At 28.6% G+C, this 19,174-nt stretch overlaps 1 protein-coding gene across 6 annotated transcripts; it reads right to left on the bottom strand.

Moving 5' to 3' along the window:
* Positions 1 to 1,010: 1,010 nt before the first annotated feature.
* On the bottom strand, positions 1,011 to 14,896 carry LOC133804979 (type IV inositol polyphosphate 5-phosphatase 3). 6 transcript variants are annotated; one of them, XM_062243077.1, is made up of 14 exons: positions 14,687 to 14,896; positions 14,479 to 14,535; positions 9,743 to 9,794; positions 9,484 to 9,601; positions 9,159 to 9,233; positions 7,067 to 7,139; positions 6,808 to 6,912; positions 5,596 to 6,454; positions 4,755 to 4,939; positions 4,128 to 4,236; positions 3,125 to 3,267; positions 2,288 to 2,522; positions 1,982 to 2,055; positions 1,011 to 1,330 (listed from the first exon to the last, which is right to left on the bottom strand). In XM_062243077.1, the coding sequence occupies exons 3-14, from the start codon at positions 9,782 to 9,784 to the stop codon at positions 1,297 to 1,299; spliced, it is 2,052 nt and encodes a 683-aa protein (XP_062099061.1). In that variant the 5' UTR covers positions 9,785 to 9,794; positions 14,479 to 14,535; positions 14,687 to 14,896; the 3' UTR covers positions 1,011 to 1,296. The 6 variants fall into 6 exon arrangements, with proteins under 6 accessions (XP_062099061.1, XP_062099058.1, XP_062099060.1 ...); XM_062243074.1 differs by lacking the exon at positions 14,479 to 14,535 and having other exon boundaries at positions 9,484 to 9,646; XM_062243076.1 differs by lacking the exon at positions 14,479 to 14,535.
* Between the last annotated feature and the right edge of the window lie 4,278 nt (positions 14,897 to 19,174).

Here is a 19,174-nt window from a genome sequence, read left to right as displayed (position 1 = left end):
AACACATGGTCTAAAAAAGTATAGACCCTATATTAAATATATATGAAATGGTAACAATAATTTAGAACAAATAAACACAATAATATCATTAAAAAACAATAATAAAGAAAATAGTTTAAGATAAATGAATGATTTGAATCTTAGAATGTGCCCTAGTAAATGTTTTGCCAATGACAATTTTGTTACTAAACAACTAAGTATTAGGAAAAAAAATTAATAAAGAAGCATAGAAAATTAAATTTTGCCAATGGTTCCGTATGGTATGGAGATTAACTATTATTATTTATAATTTATTATATATATTAAGGCGATGATTGGTTGAAGATAATAGAATGGAATGGAAATTAATCAATTTTCATTTCATTATTTTGTTTGGCTGTATCTCATAGCATTGGACATTCCAATAAAATAATTTTTCCACTATTTTGGTGGAATGCAAATTTTAAAAGAAAATTATCAAATTTTTTTATTCATATTATTTTTTATTCTATTTCTATTCATATTCATATTCATTTTCTAATTTTCATTCATATTCATTTATTTCCATTCACTCAAACTAAACGTCACCTAAATGTAATAATAAAAATGAAAAATAATTTTTATTTCATAGATAATTTTATTAAACTTACATAAAAAACACTACATATACAAAAAATAGAATTGGATTAAATAAGAAAGGAAAAGAATTGGATTAAAATTATTTACAGACATAGTTGAGAATAATTTCTTTTATATATTTATATATATATATACATATAAATAAATGTTTTATTGTTTTGAAAATTTTCCTCGTTCAGCCAATCAAATTTGCAGTATTTTAGTCATATTCAATCCAATCCACACTAGCATGCTTGGTTTGGTTTGGAGGAATCAACTATGGAATGGAATGATAATTACCATTCCAATGTTTGGTTTGCAATTTAAGTAAAGGAATGCTAATTCCATAGAATTCCACCATTAAATGAAAATTCTTTTCCACTCCAAGGAGAAGTAGTCTTGTATTACTATAATACAATCAAAGAAAGGTTATAATGGTATTATTAGACTTCACACATTTATACACACATAACAAATACAACTCAATATTGCTACAATGTTTTTCTGATTAAGATATCTGACTCAGTAATATAGTAAACCCTACTAATTTACATACTAATTGGAATATACACACTAGTAGTGGAAATGGTGACAAAAAAATGATAAGCAAAAGAATGAACTAAATGGGTAATAGTATTTCTTTGAATATCTCACAAACTCTCCCTCTCAGTCAAACTCTCTTTACTGTTTTCTCTGAGGTTAGCTTCCCTTAACGTTCCCAGTTGGACATTTCCTGCACAAGGTAAACCCAGAAACAAACATTGTATGAACTTCAATGAGTGAATAAATGACTGAAGAAGAAAACAAAAATCAACACTAATTGTCCATTCTGCCGCCTACTAAACTAGTAGATCTCAACTTGAACAGAAGCTGTTTGCACTGCTGAACTAGTGAATTTGTAGCAATTTGGGACTAGAATATTTTTTTTTTTGAAAATAGGCTCTCTCTAACCCTACAATATTTCGGGACCAGAAAATTATAGCAAATTGCTATATCGGTAACTAAGAGGGACTCGAATCTCAGACCCAGGAAACTATGACAAATTGCTATATCGGTAGCCAAGAGGGACTTGAACCTCAGACCTTAGAGGAGTAAACCACATGTCAGACTGTTTGACCTATTATCCCTTTTTAAGTTTTCTAGTGCACTTGAGATGAGTCAATCCAAAACCTATGGTATGCAAGCTTCCAAATCACCTATCAGTCTGCTCCAATCACAAACCCATGGTTGAATGAAAGGAACAACTCATGGCAGGAGTATGACAATATTTACAATGCTCAGGATTTTGGATCACAAGAAAAGTAGAGTACATGTACTGGGTTTCATTATTTAATTGTTTTTAGCTTACTCAGAAATAAGCCAAAAAGGAATTGCTTTTACATACATGTGTTTCTGTTCTTTGGTGAGGAGGCTTGACATGGAAGATCTTTGGGTCAAAGCTCGAGTTCGTCTCATTCGCTACAAAAGAGGTAGAAGTGAAAACATGGTACATAAACTAGTTTTGGTACATTCTTATAGGCAGGCAGCAGCAAAAGTAGAAGCATAGAAGAAAAATGTGAAGACAACTCTAACATGCACAACACAAGCCTATCTTACTATATAGGTGCATAATTGCCCCCCTTTCCAATGTGAAGATCATAAGGAAATCAATAAGATATTTTCCAACTTCTAGAGTAACAAAACTACTCACCTGTATCAAATGTAAACTGCTCATTCCAACATTAGTATCAATTTCTGTTACAATATCTTCATTCTCAATCTCTGCGTTAGTAAATGTGAGGGCACGTTGTAGCTTCCGAGAAGAAAACACCTCAACTTCAACCGAGTACGTGGCTGTCACGGGGCGATGATCAGAAAGTTTAAGTTCTGTCCGTCTATAGCTCAATTGCCTCAATCCTTTACCATAAGAAAGAATGCGGTCACACCTGATGGAAGAATACAAAATAAACACACCCGAAATAGTTTAGAAGAAGCTTCAAACATTTATTTATTAGAAAAGGAAAATTTTCAACTCATCAAAATGTTACCCTGCAACCACGTTAGTCAACAACAGTTTTTCGTCACATCTTAATTTGGTCACTTCCCAAATCATTAATTAAAATGTACACGTAATTCAGTTTTTTAAAAGGAAAAAAAAATGGAAATAAAAACCAGATTCATTAGTGGCACAAAGATCTCAACAGAAAGTCATTCTTTTAAAGGCAATACATATATTGCATGATAACAACAGTTGTAATAGTTAAACATGTTATCATAAGACTGTAATGATAGAACTAAAAGAAAGTATAAGTTAAGAACAAGGATATGAATTCAGTCAATGTTGAAAGTTAGAAACATTCAACATTATAATTTAGGCATATTCATATTTATAGGCAAAATAACACGACTGAAACTAATAAAAGGTGGTTATAAATTACGCAAAGATCAATTAAAATTGAATCCAAAAAAGAGTCCAATAAATGCAGATAATAAAGTGCATCTAAAGAAAGCTAACTAGTAAAGATATAAAAAATTAACCAAAGCATACCATGCTGGAGTGCGTCTCCCAGCTTTTGGTTCATCTCCAATGTACCTGTCTGAATTGATCTCATATTTATATGTTGGTGGAAATCTTAAAGCACCCTCAGACCATCCACCAAATGCCCGACCTTTTCTAAGCTCTCGAACAAGCTGTAAAATTAAAGAAAAACATGTTAAAATGTCTTCAGAAGTTACACTAAATCCCACTGCTCAAACCAACTTGAAAGTATTAAATTTAGAGAAGCGATAAAAATGCAGTTGCTCTATCCAACCAAAATTTCATCTTAATTGCACGTAATTTCGAAACCAACAGAAAACTCTAACAAATTGTTAGGTAGGTACCCATGAGGAATTGAACACGAGACCTCATGAGAGCAAATTATAGGCCTAATCACTGGATCTGGCCCTCATACGTGTTTCATGCTTCCTTAAATGTCTATATTGAATGAATCACTGATCTTTCTCCATCTATTATTTCAATACCTAACTAAAGTTTCTGAGATTCAACTAAACAGTTCCAAATGAAAAATCGTATACGAAGTTCAATTTCCGAACACCACAAAATCAATCTATATATTGTCTGCAATGCCATAATCTAAAAAAAAAGTTTGGACATGGTGGGGCGTAACACCATGAGACATGGGATTCTTTTGAGCCACACAATGCGCTCTTCATTTGAAGTTCTACAGCATAATTTGAACTAGAGAAATAGTTGAAAAAACAAAAACCAAGCATAATTTAATTAAGAAACAGTTTTTTCCTTTTGCTACTCTACTTATACAACAAGAAATATATAAGGTAAATTTTGCAGATCACAGTCAAGTGGGGCTGAACAAGTATTTTCTAGTGCATGTCAGAAATAAAAGCATGCCAATAAATTTAGTTAGTAAGACATTTGGAGTGGTTTAAACTGTAAACCACCAAATACACGCATAGATGTCAGCTTATTCATAATTAATCAAGCATATGCACATATGGATCAAGTTCTATGTGAAGAAATACAAACCCACCTGGTCACTTTCAATCAACTCAGCCCACTTCTTCTTGGAAATTAGTTCTCGTACTTTTTCATGCGGCAAATTGATTCGGTAATTCAAATCCCCTAACCAAATAATTCTTCTGCAAGAGAAAAGCAATAGAGTATTGCTTAGTCATAGTCTAATACAAGGGTAGGATACTAAAAATCATATTCAATCCAAACCGATCTGATTCAATCTAATTCAATTATAAAAGTTGTTGCATTTTTTAGCAGATAGCACTCCCAAAATCTAGTTATAAAATTTAATATCTATTTGAGTTTAATTGGCTAGTGAATTTCTTATGATACATGCTATCACACGTGATTAAAGAAAACATAATCACACAATTTTTTTCTGTTTTTAATTTTTTTAATTGGAAAACTAACAGGTTTAAAGTTAAAACAAATTACAATCTAAACCAATCCAATTACTAATTAGATTGGATTTAGTGAAGATTTTCCAAATCCATTCTGTAATTGGATTGGACATACTATATGCTTAAATTGTAAGATTGGTTTGGATAAGCAGCAGTCCAACCTAGATATTAAAAGTAGCCAAATAGTCAGGAGACAAAGACAAATAAAAGCTAAAATAAAAAAAAATTCCATATGTACTCACTCGTGGTCACGGATGCTTTTGGGAAGGCCAATAGAGGAAAGTGAATGAAAGTGACTCCTCCGATGTATTTCTTGGACATCAGTATTTCTTTTAAGTTTGTCTACTTCTTTTTCACCCGATGTCAAATGAGTGCATATAAAACAAAACATTGTCTGATATATGGACATGCTCACAGAAACTGATCCCTGAAATGTTGATATGCATATGAAGTTGTGTTAAGTAATATTGGTTCACAGTAAGTCAGACATGGAAAGCTTCCTAATTGAGCATTTGATTGTTTACATAACATGTTTTCTATGCTTGAGTAACTAACAAGTTGGCTATCCAACAATTAGAACTAAAAGATATTAAATAATTATCTCCAGCAGTTTTTTCTAATAAAAGATGTACATTGGACTATATCTCAGTTTGGAATTCAAGTTGATATGAACCAAAAACAAAAGAGATATTATCATGAAAAACTCAAACTAAATCTAAAATAGATTCTTTTCTGAAAGAAAGGAAAATCCAAAATAAATTTTTGGGTCTTTATAATAATTTTATTCTATGAATATCGCTTTAATTTTTAATTACTATGTCTAAAATATAATTAAATGGATAAAAAATTTTACCTAAATAATGGAATACAAATTAAAACAGACATGGTCGTCTTTTACAAGTCAATTTTGACCAAAACTGTTGATATGGATTATTTGAAGCAATTTTTATTTTTATCTTTAAAAAAATTAATATATCAAAGAAAGTAAGGCTTGTTTTGTTGAAAAAAACTCAAATGAATAAATCAAATTAATATAAAACCTAATGATGATGCAAACAGTGAAAACGCATTAAGAAAATTTACCTTGTTACCAATGTAACCCATAACACCAACACCAACAGTGGACACCTTCACGTTCTGAATGTGTCTTCGCAAGTTCCTACGGACCCATATGGTAAGGAAAATACCAACCATCTGCTTACTTACTATCCTTACAAATGATGATCTTCGTTTTCGCTTCATGAGAGATTCAAGATCAATTTCTGCAAGCAAAGCTAGGTCTGCTGCTCCATCTGTTGACTTGAAAGAAGTATATGTTCTAAAAGACTTTGATACTTTGAATGATTTAGATGGCTTAAAAGAACTTGTTCTTGCTAACAAATGTTGTGATAGCAAGTTTAATGGAGGCTCTGGCCAGCTTAAACCGATCCTTTCAGTTCCACTAAGCGTCTTCGTTAATTTCACATTAGTTTGACCTTGTTCTAATATTAGATCACCATCATTTCGCAAACAATTTATTCGATTCAACCTCTTTGAAGAAGAAAATTGCCTGCTGAGCTTCTCTTTACCAACCATTGCAGAATCCAAATTCACATTTTCACTTGTGATTTGATCTGTTCCTTCACCTTCCTTGCAGTTCCAGTAGTGATCTGGGGCTTCTTCATTTATTAATGGATGGACTTCTTCACCAATATCATAGAGTTCGTCATTGAAATCACTATCACTATCACTATCAACCAGTATCTCTTCTTCTATATCAGGTATATCATCAGATGGCTTAAACTTTGAAGGAGATGGAGGATCACTGAAGGATTTAATCTTGTGTGTTGTAGGTCGTATTCTATCAAGTGTTTCTCGAATAATATTTTCCCACATTGCAACCGGACGCTTGTCTTCGGCGCCAAAGATGTTTCCAGCATTTAGTGGCACAATCTCTTGAAGCCTGGTTAATGAAAAGCATTTGTTTGAGCATGACCTCCAAGGGAGTTACTAAACTTGAGCTAAAATAGCTAGAATACTATTTTAAGAACTTTCGAGCAAGTCAGTCCAGTGCAATCATCCTCTTTATTTTAACTTTTCTAATAAAATTGTCTGTTTCTATACCAAATTAAATATTAAAAATTAAAAGAGAGCATTTGGTTAGGATTGTTTGACCATCTACATTTAGAGTTGGAAAGATGTTACCACATTACTTATTTTGGCTAACAAAAATGAAAGCTAGCTTGGTTAAAATGATAATAATTCGAAAACATTATCAGCACATAAGAAATTCAGAAAGAAAAAAAAAATACTTACCCAAGCACATAAATGTCAGCTGGGTCACTGATACCAAGCCACTGATCAATGTCTAGGTCTTCTGGGGGAAGTTTTCCTCCTACATTCCATGTCCCGACGCTTATTCTAAGAATGGAGAGAACAAAACATGGAAAACAAAGACAAGTGATTAGCACAGTCCAATAAACCAATCCTCTTTCTTGGCACTAATAAGAATCAGTGCAACTAAGATTTAGACTTACATGTAGACTTGGAAAAATAGGGAGCGGGTGCACTGTACCTGAGTTCCTTTGAGTTTATATATTGTGCCCTAAATGTTTCTGATTTTCGTCTTCGCAGCCTTGGAAGAGTATCTGAATTTCATTTTACAGACAAGAACACAAGAACTGAAGAATAAAATATATGAAAGATTTGGTGAAAGCAGTATCATGCAAAACTTTGCATGGTACAAACTCAAGAAGAAAAGATATGACAAAGCTTATTTAATGTTGAAACTATATAAAACATATGAAAGAGCTTATTTAATGTTAAAATCATACAAATTTTTACATGGTATCTAACACCCCCCTACCAAGAATAAAAAAGAATTTAAAAAAACAAATGAAATACATTTTGTGGAAAAGACAGAGTCAGCTGAGTATTTGGGATAAAAGAAGAATGATTAATAATAAGATTCAATTAGTTCCATTTCAAGGTAATTAGCTATACTCTTTTGAGTTTAACTTAAGTGTTAGATATTACAATTACATATCAAGGGGTATGGTTTTAATTTGATCCATTTTTTTAGATTAAATTGATATCTAATGATCCTTCTACACCATAGATTATAATGAATGGGGTTCTATCACCACTTCTTTTCTCTTTCCACCCCTCCAATTAATTTTTATTTATAAATACTATTTTATGAAAATTGACATGAACATTCATAATTTCAAATAATAAAACCATATTTGTTATTACATTTACTCTCTCAACACATATAATAGCATTTGTATAAAATTAGGTTGTGGATCTTTAGATGAATTAAATAAAATGTGAATATGGAAGATTGAAATTATAATGAAGTAAAAAATTCCATCGTTTTAATATTATTGTTGCATATAAAAAAACTAATGAATGATAGAATATAGAGGTCAGCATATATATATATATATTTATAAAGTTACAAATGGGTTTTTTATTTTTGTACTTATTGATAAGTTAAAATGTGGGTTGATGAGAGAAACAAATGAGTAACCATAGAACCACTCTGACGATTATAGTACAAAGTGTAAGAGACTTGATTGGATTAATAAGAAGGTATGAAGTTTTAAAAAATATTGACAAATGGGGGTGAGACAACAACAATTGTAACCAACTTTCCAGTGGATATTTTGGTCTTTAACAATCATATTTTGGGCTAGTTTGGTATTATCAGATTTATGAAGGAATCAATTTTAGGAATGTTGTAAGAATTCGCAAACTAATAAAGGTGACAAATCATACGTGTTGGGTAACTCTAATATTAAAATACAGTGTAAATATAAAATTAACAAAATAAACATTTTAAAATACTTTCTAACATAAGTTACAAAATACTGTATCTAGATCAAAATAAAAATGTGCAATTTTTATTTTCAAATATTGAAGATTATTTCTAATATATTAGAGATCTCAAATAATTTCATCATATAATATTTTAGTCTCTTGTATTTTAGTTTAATGCCGGTTTTGACCATTTGTATTAAAATATTCTAAAACTACTACTATTTACAAAAATTACCAAAACTTAACAAACTTTAAAACTACCTTTCTATTTTAGCTTACATGAGTTGAATGTAGTGATGTTGTCCTAATCACAGGGATTAAGTGTGGTCTAGTCACATAAACTATTGAGAGATAAGACATGCAAAAAAAATAGATTTTATGAAACATGTTAATGCAAAACTAAACCTTATTTTGAAAAAATAATTTAATGGATCGTTTTGTATTATGCTAGACCAGTTGGTTAAGTAAGATTATGAAGAAATGAACTGTTGCTACTAATTGAACAAATAAAGGTATAGAACTATGTACCAAATATGCTTCTTTAAAAGAAAATGACAAGACAGACCGTCCAAAAAGAGCCAATAATTCTAGTGAAAAGTTTCTCAACCACAGAAACAGAAACAAGTGTTTCAAGCTGGATTTGGATTTTGCTCGCTCTGTTTGAAAATTGTGTAGAGCTGCCTATATTCATTATCAAACCAAATTTGACTGTAGTTGTCAGACCAAAATTTGTAGAGCAATAGTTAAAAAGTACTATAGATCCATTATATTTATATAGGCACTCACATATATATATATATATATATATTTTTCAGAAATTTAAATTCTGGGAATGGAAATATTACCATTAGGATCATCCATTCGATCATCTTCTTCGTTCTCTCTACCAAACCGTGATTTTGTTGAACGTTCTGAAAATTCTGACAGAAGACAAGTAATCTCAAATTGGGTATTCATGAACAATAAAATGAAAAGAAACTTCATTCAAGGAAAATCTCAAAAAGGGTATTCATGAAATATAGAAGATTTTAAAGAAATTTTGACAAAGGACTATTAAACTAGAAGCTTATTTAGAGATTATAGACCTATTTCAAAGTAAAATTATGATTCAGAAAACGAAAAACTATAATTGTTTGGGTGAATAGTAAGTGAATTGAGTGGGAATCTGACCATTATCCGAATCGGAATCATTATCGTCGTCGTCATCTTCTTCAGGGTCGGCGCTGTAATCTGAGTTCTTGTCACTGATGTTCAACCATTTGCGCATCACCACTCTAGGCCAGAACAGCTGTATGCACGACCAATCGAAACAACACAATTCAGCCCAACTTCTCTGCAAATTTTCTCAGTTTCGCAAAATCAAGCAAAACCCAGAAACCAAAACAAAAAATGAAAGAGAGAATAGAAGAGAAGAGAGAGAGTCCTCTACCTCTGAATGGTGCTTCGAACCTTGTTTCATCTGTTCAGTCATAGATGAATAGCTAATGGAAAGCAAATCGAATATTGAATTGAATGAGAACAGAGTTTTAAATAAGCGAAAGGGGTTTCTTCTGTAAACTCTAAAAAAGGAGACAACGCATAGCCTGCCTCTGTCTAATCACCATTAATGCCCCCAAAAAAAAAAAATTCCGGTACCCAATACTGCAGAGTACAGACTACATTGGACTACTTATACTTTCGTTATGAAATAAAATCCAGCCACGCCAGGCCGACTACGAAAGGGAACACGCAAAAGGGTCCCCACTGAGGTGTAGGAAAGTAAATTTTGGGTTAGAGTTTTAACTCATTTTTGGCTTTTGAAAATGCACACCAAGTGTTTGTTTTTATTTCCCATTGTGATCAATCAAGTTTTATGGCAAAATTTAGGATATTGTGGATTAGTGGAATGGTGAATTTGATTTGATCCAATCACATGGCCCCCATAGTTGTTGGGTGTCAACTTCCTCTTCATTTCCTAATTCCCTGGGATCTAGGCCACCTTAATTGTTTCTTACTTTTATTGATTATGTTATTAATTATGTATGATTAGTACTTAATCATAGTATAATAGCATGTGGCTTAGAGATGGTATTATTAGATATTATGTTGATAAACATAATTTCTTATCTTCCGAATTATAAGAATAAGTCTCGATCACTCAATTTATTTATATAAATTTAAGTTAATTATGAGGACCACCAATTCTTACTAGTCATATAAATTTGGTTAAGCAATTCATTAAGTGTAATTTTGAGTGTGAAATTTTATGTATTTAAGTAAACAACATTGTCTAATGTCTCATTTAGTTAGTTGTGTTGTGATGAATGTTCCCAAATCTCAACCACCAATCCTTGTCTTCTATCCAAACACTTGAGATGGCTTATCTTTTAAGTTATCTAATAAATTAAATATTGTTTCTATCTAGATGATATATAAGCTTATCTATTCTATTGGTATCCAATGAATTTAGATATAGTGTATAGAATCTCATCTAAGTCTTACTTTACAAAGAAAGTAAAGTAAGAATCACCTAAGTAATTATAATAGTAATATATTAAAAAAAGTCTCTTCTTTCAAGTCTTGAAGACTAATTTGTGAAAGTTTCAAGAAACCGACCAACAAAAAAGAAAAAGAAAATGTTTCTCTCACCTTTTGAAGTTTTAAGAGTATGTTTGGTTTGGTGGACTAGTTTGGTTTGGACTTTTACACTTAGGAATTAATTCTATAGGAAACCTTTGAAATGGAAGTTTATTTTTAAATAATAATAAAAATGACAATTTTGCCTTTTTTTTTTTCTTCTCAAATTAATAAATTAAAAAAAATTAATTTAAATTTCTCAAAACATGCTACTATTACTACTACTGCTACTAATATTATTGTTATTATTTAAAATCACTTTAATTAATTTAAGATTGTCATTTTGTTGATAAATTTAAAAGTGTTATTATTATTATTATTTTAGTCTATTATAAATTAAGTAATAATTTTTATTTTTTTAAAAATAATTTAAATTATATAAAATAATATTATTTTATTTTAAATTTAAATCATAAATTTCTTTATAAATTACTCAAATTTTGATTATTTTAAAAAGTACAAATAAAATAATTGAAGTGGGGATATTTTTATCAATTTATCAATTATTTCATTTCATTCCCACACCAAACCAATCAAAATATTTTTGATTTCAATGTTCATTCCAACAACAAACCAAACATAGTAATCAATTTTCATAATCATTCTTATTATATTCTATTACTATTCTTATTACCATTATTATTTAATTCCATCAAACCAAACGCCAACTAAGTGAGACCAATTCCATCTAAATAATCAAATTTATATCTAATTTTGATTGAGGAAAAAATAATAAAATAAATCTAATTGTAACATTAGCTAGTTATTACAAAACAAGCTTTTGGTTTAGTTGACTTAAGGCTTAAGAAATGGTGAATGTGTCAACTTTTTCAAGCCAGATGGCATTTTGGGGGGCACACCACTTTTTGCCAATTCTTTTTTTTTATTATTATTATTACTTTTAATATTTTTCATTCTAAAAAAGAAAATGATAAATTAAAAACTATTCCAAAATAGTATAAAAGAATGATTATTCTTCAAACAGAATGATTGTGAATAGAAGAAAAAATGGAACACAAGTTGGGAATACAAACAACAGGCACCATCATCTGTGGTGTTTTTATTGATAATTGTTGAATTTATTTTATGGCACTATTAATCATATTGTTTGGGTTTCTAGTAGTATCTATCTACATTAACTTGGATCTAAAAGAATGGAACTTGATAGATATAAGACAATCTGACACTATATATATATATATCTATATACATATGATATTTATAATCCAACTATTTCCAATGAATCACTTATTTTGGTGGAATTTATTTTATTACTTCTTATTATATAATTTATTGGGCTATACCTAATTCTTGAGTCAGTACTCAAAGGTTTATTATATACATATTTTTATATGTATTTCTCAATTCTGTCAGATGAATAAAAGTGGCTAATATGAAAATCTTAATAATATATTTATTTCCATTTGTTATATTAGAAAAATGGAGTATTTTTTTTTATATTTATGACTTATAAATAATTTTCAGCGCGATAATAAGTACTAAGTATCCTTACTTAGATAAAAATGAACTAAAAGATTATTTTATGAAAGCTTAGTTTGAAAACCAAAAACTACTAATTAAGATGTCTTTGAAACAAGTAATGGTACTAGAAAGAATGTCTACTTTCAACCATATTTGTGCACAAGTTAATTACCCAACATCTTAGTGGTAAGATTTTCAAATTTAAATATGAAAATTTCTCATTATTTACTAAAATAATGAAAATATAACTCATTAAATAACAATTTTATGGAAAATAAGTTTCTAAAAGTAAGTAATAAAATATTTAAAATTACATTAAAAATATAATTAACTTTGTTTTTTAATCTATAAAAAAAAATATTTTAAATTGGTGGATTTTAGGGAGCAATGCATCTTGACTCAGATCTAATGGGTCAAAAATGGCATGAAAATAAAATCAAAACAAAATTATAACTTGTTTGACCTTCTTCTTCACCAGTATCCAGTGTGCCCCCCTTAATAATTTTGCTGAATAATTTAAATGAACCCCACAAAACCAAAAATTTCTAAAATGGATTATTTTTATTTAAAAAATAATAATGACCTTCTAGTCTTCACATAAATCTTAAAATACAATTTATGAGAAATGCTAAAGATATTATGAGTTTTCTCATTATTTAATTAGTGAATTAGATATTACATCAAATTAATTTAAAAGTATTTAACAATTGATTCAAGTGAAAACAACTCAATTCACTAAACATTATTCAAACTCATTATATCTAAGATAACAAAGTTTACTTTTATCTCAAGTAAAAATAAAACATGAAAAAAATTAAACCATTTTTAAGTTAAGGGCATGTTTGGAGACAAAAAAAAAAAAAAAAGAGGCTAAAGTTGTTGTACGAATGTTTGTTTTGATATTTATATCCGTGTGTAATAAGCTATTTGGCCATAATTTTGATATTCTAAATTATTTAAAAAAATTTGAAAATTTATGAAATATGTCATGTGATTATATTACATACTGATAACTTATGTGTATACCAAAAATATTAAAAATGTCTATAAATTTACCCAATAATTTTCTATAAATATATATATATATTTATACACATTAATGGAGATGGGCATGAGACCTGGTTATATGGTACTTTAGCAAAAGGTGGAGATCTAGCATTAAATAGCACACAAACCCATCACAAATTGTTCTATACCAATTTGACTCATTAATTATCTTCTTTCTTTATTGTTTTTTTAAATATATATGTATATAAAATGCTTTTGTTTTTTTTCTATTGTTTTATCTAATAATTTGTTTTCGTGTATATCAGTACTTTGCCAACAATATAATACATGTCTGGTTTGTTTTGTGTTCGATGCTTATACATATATATATATATATATATATATTCAAGTATATATGTACACACACTTGACCACTTTCATAGCTCAAATTCAAAAGATTTGGACTTTTATGCATAAACCAATAAAGTGTTCCATTTAACATAATTTCTAATATTTTTGGTGTTATTTTCTGCTTCTTATTTTCTTGGAGCTTTGTCTTAAATTTCCTTTTTAATTTAACAAAAGGATAATAATAAATATGTCTCATAAACAAATACACTACTACAAACCGAGGCAGATAATAGGAATTTCTATATTTATCTAATGAAGATAATAAAAAAAATTATTATGCATTTGGTACAATTCTTTTGACCTAAAATATACATATTCTTCCAAAAAAAAAAATACAAAGCACCAAACCAGAGTGAAAAATTACAGTTAATGAAATTACTCATTTGGTTCTGAAAAAAGTTGGAAAAAACATAGAAAGAAAGTAGAGTATTTTTCAAAATATATATATATATATATATGTTCTTATATTTAGGTTCAATAGGGTTAATTACTTAATAGATTTTTTTTTTTTTTTTTTAAAAAGGCTCAGAATTTTAACTCAAAATATATCCCAGATTGTGAACTCTAACAAGTCTCTAGCTAACTACTGTATTTCTACACAAAGACAAATTTAGCATTATTATTATGATTTTGATCTGAATGAGCATTATTATTATTATTATTCTTTACCTTTGTCTTAGAAAGTTTGAAGATAATTGTTTAAGCAATCTTTTACTTGCCAAAATCCTGTTTGGTTGCCATGAAAATTTAAGAGAGAGAGAGAGAGAGATCATCACCATTACAGAAGAAGAAAATGATAGATCCAAACTAGAACTTAACAAAAAAGACATATATATCTCTGTAAATGAACAAATAAAAGATCAATATATATACATACCTTTTTGTGTGTATATAGAAAGATTTTCCTTCGCAATGAAGATCTTCTTTCAAGAAAAGTGGAGACTTTGATGAGAGCTTATAGTATATTAACTCTCCTATATTTTCTGGTCTTCTGCAAATGGATCATAAACATACATATATATATATATGTATATATATACCTTTGAGTTGTGAACTTGCGAGGTGTTTTGTTGTCTTTTTTTCTTGACTTGGACACAGAGAGAGACTCAGTAAGGAAAGTGGGTTCTTTTGGCTCTCTTATATAGTAGGAACCAGACACCACCACTCAACTTTCACTATTTTTTTTTTAATATTATATATATATATTTATTATTTTTCTTAATAGTGGTCACAGTTTCTCAACCAATCAACATTGTTTTCACAAATAAAAAGTAGAAAGTATCATACTGCAGCAATACACATCTCACTCTCTCTTTCCTAGTTTATAAATTGAGTAAATGCATAACAGCAAGAGGTCCCCATTATATACACACTACATATATATATATACATTGTATATGTCTCTTTTTAAAAAATAAAATAAAATGAAAATTGTGGAAAAAGTTTTATAATCACTTTCTGAAAATTAGACAAAGGGGTGGGTGTCACAAACATTATCTATTAAGTTGAGCTTGAAAAAATTTATACTTTTTCTTTTTTCAATTATTTTTTATGAAATATTTCCAATAATGTTGAAATCTATAGTACTTAAACTTAAATGGAAAAGAATATATATAGTAGTTGAAATGAAATAATTTTTGTCCTTTATCACTAGCATTATTTTTGGGTATTTGATGCAACTTCAGAAGAAGACAGGTTATTTGTAATTTGTAATTTTTTTTTTTTAAATTTGAGGGAAGGCTTGAACCCCACAACAAGTACATATTTAACTCATATGTATTTTTTTTTAAAAAGGAAAATAAATATATATTATGTAATTAACTCTTTTGTTCTCAATTTTTTCATCCCTTCCATGTTCCACTTTTTAAAAACAGTTGCTTAAAATACTAATTAATTAATTTGTAGAAAATAAATAAATAAATAAAATTATTATTTTAGATGATGTAATTAAGTTTTTTAATTTTTTTAATTATTAAGTCTTTATATACTAAGTAGAAACGTCGTGCAACGTTTGTTTAGTTTTAAAGTTGTAAATATTATCAATAATTTTAATAAAAATTATTTCATTATTTTTTTAAATATATATATAATAGAATGAATTATAGTTCTATAGTATATATAAATATTTATATCAATAATATCTACATATATCACATCTAAACAGATATATATTTATAAGACTATATGATATATATATAATACAATCATATTTAAAAATAAATTAATAATAAAAATAAAATAGGAAGAGAAAAAGTCATCGTGTAGACAGTAGTATATATGCATAACTATTTTTAATTTCTAATATATCTCACAATGTGCTTTGGTGAATTTGATAAAGAAAAAGAGTTTCAATCAATTGATAAAAAATAAACTATCACACAAATTTATAAGATAAAAAAAATATATGTATGTCTTTATTATTTTTAAATAAATATGATTTAACTATTTAAATTATCATAAAATATCTTTAAAATATCATATATATTTTAATTAATCTATTTATTTTTGTTTAAGTTTATGTTTGTTCTAGTTTTTAAATTCGGTAGTGACAACAAAATATTATATATTATATGTTTAATATAATATTAAGTTTAACTTTAATTAAATTTTATTTAAGTTAAAAAAATATATGGTTTTATTATTTTTAAATAATTATTATTATAAAATATCTCAAAAATATCTTATTTTAATTTTTTTAATTATTTATTTATTTAAGTTTAAGTCATGTTTACAATCTATTGTTAAATATAAAAATATTCCGTTAAAATTAGCATAAAAAAATAAAAAATCGTTAAAATTAATAATTTCTGCTATTTACACACTTATGAGATATATATTGTCAACCATGGGTGCAAGTGATGTGTCGTTACTGAAGTGAACTATTTTTTTTTTAAGTCAACTATTTATTAATTCTAAAAGAAAACTAACTAATTTTCTTAGCATATTTTAGTAATATAAATATATATATATAAATTTACAAACAAAATGTACAGGTGTCCTCATCATCCCACCCCAATTATGAATCAAAGATAGAAAATTATTAAATTACACGCACTCCATCAAATTTTGTAAAATATAACTTTTTTTTTCTTACATTTTATATGTACTTTATAAAAGTTATTAAGTAAAATAAAAAATGAATTTTGGTAATATATTATAATAAGATGTGATAAAAAAAAATTGATTGAGTCTCTTGTCTTGATCACTTTAGATATTATATTACCAAAACTATAAAAATTATTAATAAGACCACTAGCAAGATTAGTCATATAATTTCATCATTTAATTTATTGGATGACATAAACTATATAATTTATGTCAATGTTAAAGTAAAAGTAAGATGAAAAATCACTTTAAGATAAAATTTTGAAAATATACAACTCGTGAATAACGTGAGGGGGAAAGGGACCCATTGTTTTCTTAATTGTTGAATAATTACCTAACTTATAATTAATTAATTTACTCATTGTTAAAGCAGTCTTTTGTCAACTAAAAAATAAAGAGAATTAAACGATAATAAAATAATGACACAAGAATTTTATGTGATTTACTAGTTAAATTTTATCTACGTCCATGAGTCGAGTCAATTTTATTGAATATTTTGAGTTAAAGTTTATAAAGCAATTTACTAGAGTATTAGTACAATAATTGTGCGTGCAAATAAATGAATACAATCCAGCCTATTTATAAGGCTGGTATCAGATTTCTTCTCCCGTATTTTTAGGGAGGTTCAAATTCAAAATATACAATTCGTTATATCATCAAAATATCTAATAAGTTTCCTTAAATAATGGAACTGTTATTTAAAACATTATTTTTTTTTTCTTTGATGACTTAAACGCCCTTTTGAGATAATCACATTGTCTTTCTCACGAGCTGGAATGATAAATGTCCTTCGAGCAGTGTAATAACCAAGGTTATTTTTTTTATAAGCTCCTTAAATATGACATTAGGTTAAGTTTATTAGTTTATAGTAATGACTTGAGTAGAATTTAAAAAGATTGCTTTAAGTTTAAATTATTTATTTTAAGGTATAATCTTATGACTTAGAAATAATTATAATTTAGATAATTATAATTATTATAGCTAGTATTTATGAGATTTTTAGTATATGATTAAATTAGTAGATAGTTTTAAGCCTTTATAAAAATTATGCACACGTGTTATTTGAAGGTTTAAGAAGTATACATGTGACACTAAAATTAAGTCTCAATTGTTGGAATTTATTAGGCTTGGTCGAAACTCCCTATAAGATTAAGCTATGTGGAATTTTACATGAATAAATATTTAAGTGGCAATACTTACATTGAAGAACCAAGTCTTATTTGGTTGAAGAATACACTAGGTGGCGTGGGAAGCATAAGAATAGGCAAGGTTGGACTAGTTTGAATTAAGTGACTATGTGTCAACAAAAGCTAGTTAAATGGAGACTAGAAAACTAAGTTGTGGGAGACAACAACTATATAGAGAAAATAGGTGATAGTTGAAGCTTTTTGGAGCATTTTGAGCTTGAAAACACATAGGTGGAGGCGTGGGAGACATTGTAGAGAGATTAGTAAGGGCTTTGACTACATGTTGTTGAGTTTGAGTGTGTGTGGCATCAAATGAGGATTTGTAGCATTTTGAATTGGGACACCATGGGGCTTGTAACGCCCCACGTCACTATGGCTACTTCCTGGAATGACGACTGGCCCTACAAACCAACACGAGTCTTTCCAGCGTGCTTTTTCCTCACTCGCACGCTTCCTAGGAAAACTTCCCAAGAGGTCACCCATCTTGAGATTACTCCAAGTCAAGCACACTTAACTTTGGAGTTCTCAAGTGATGGGTTACCAAAAAGAAGATGCATCTTGTTGGCATAGGTAGTACCCATCAAATCTTTTAAGCCATCTTCAACTGTGTAGTCTCATACCTACATAGTCTTAGAATCATCACACTTGACCTTCCCCAGGCGATGTGGGATTGCACAGCTTTTTACCCGGACTTTCCCCCTACGGATCACGGGATTCTGACTGTCACAAGGCTGGTCGAAACTTCCTTTGGGAGGGAAGTTCAAAATTTAAAATTGTGAAGAAGAGTTGAGAGGTTTAAGGAAATAGGTTAGGGTTTAGAGCCTATAAATATAGCATTTCCCCTCACCATTTTTCACATAAATCAAATCATTTGAGTGCTCGAAAATGACTCTCCTAAAAAGCTTCATCTCTCGCTCATTATTTTCTTATATAGCCTAAATCTACCTAAGTATTAAAGCTCTTGGTGTCATTGTTGGAAGATAAGCATTAGAGTGAAGGTTCGGTATTTCATCTTTTGGTTCTAGAGTGAAGGTATGACTCTACGAGATTTAGAATTCTTGGAAGTATAGTTT

The sequence above is a fragment of the Humulus lupulus genome, chromosome X (assembly GCF_963169125.1).
Source record: "Humulus lupulus chromosome X, drHumLupu1.1, whole genome shotgun sequence".
NCBI lineage: Eukaryota > Viridiplantae > Streptophyta > Magnoliopsida > Rosales > Cannabaceae > Humulus > Humulus lupulus.
The sequence above is the reverse complement of the archived record's forward strand: the minus strand, read 5'-3'. Positions and strand labels throughout refer to the sequence as shown.

Bases quoted from the DNA above. Each gene is read 5' to 3' on its own strand.
- LOC133804979 (XM_062243074.1), bottom strand. From the start codon at position 9,784: ATGACTGAACAGATGAAACAAGGTTCGAAGCACCATTCAGAG. The intron at 7,140-9,158 runs GTAATATTTCCA...AATGAAATTCAG, and splicing joins TCGAATGGATGATCCTAATG to ATACTCTTCCAAGGCTGCGA. The intron at 3,268-4,127 runs GTGGGTTTGTAT...TTAATTTTACAG, and splicing joins AGTTGATTGAAAGTGACCAG to CTTGTTCGAGAGCTTAGAAA.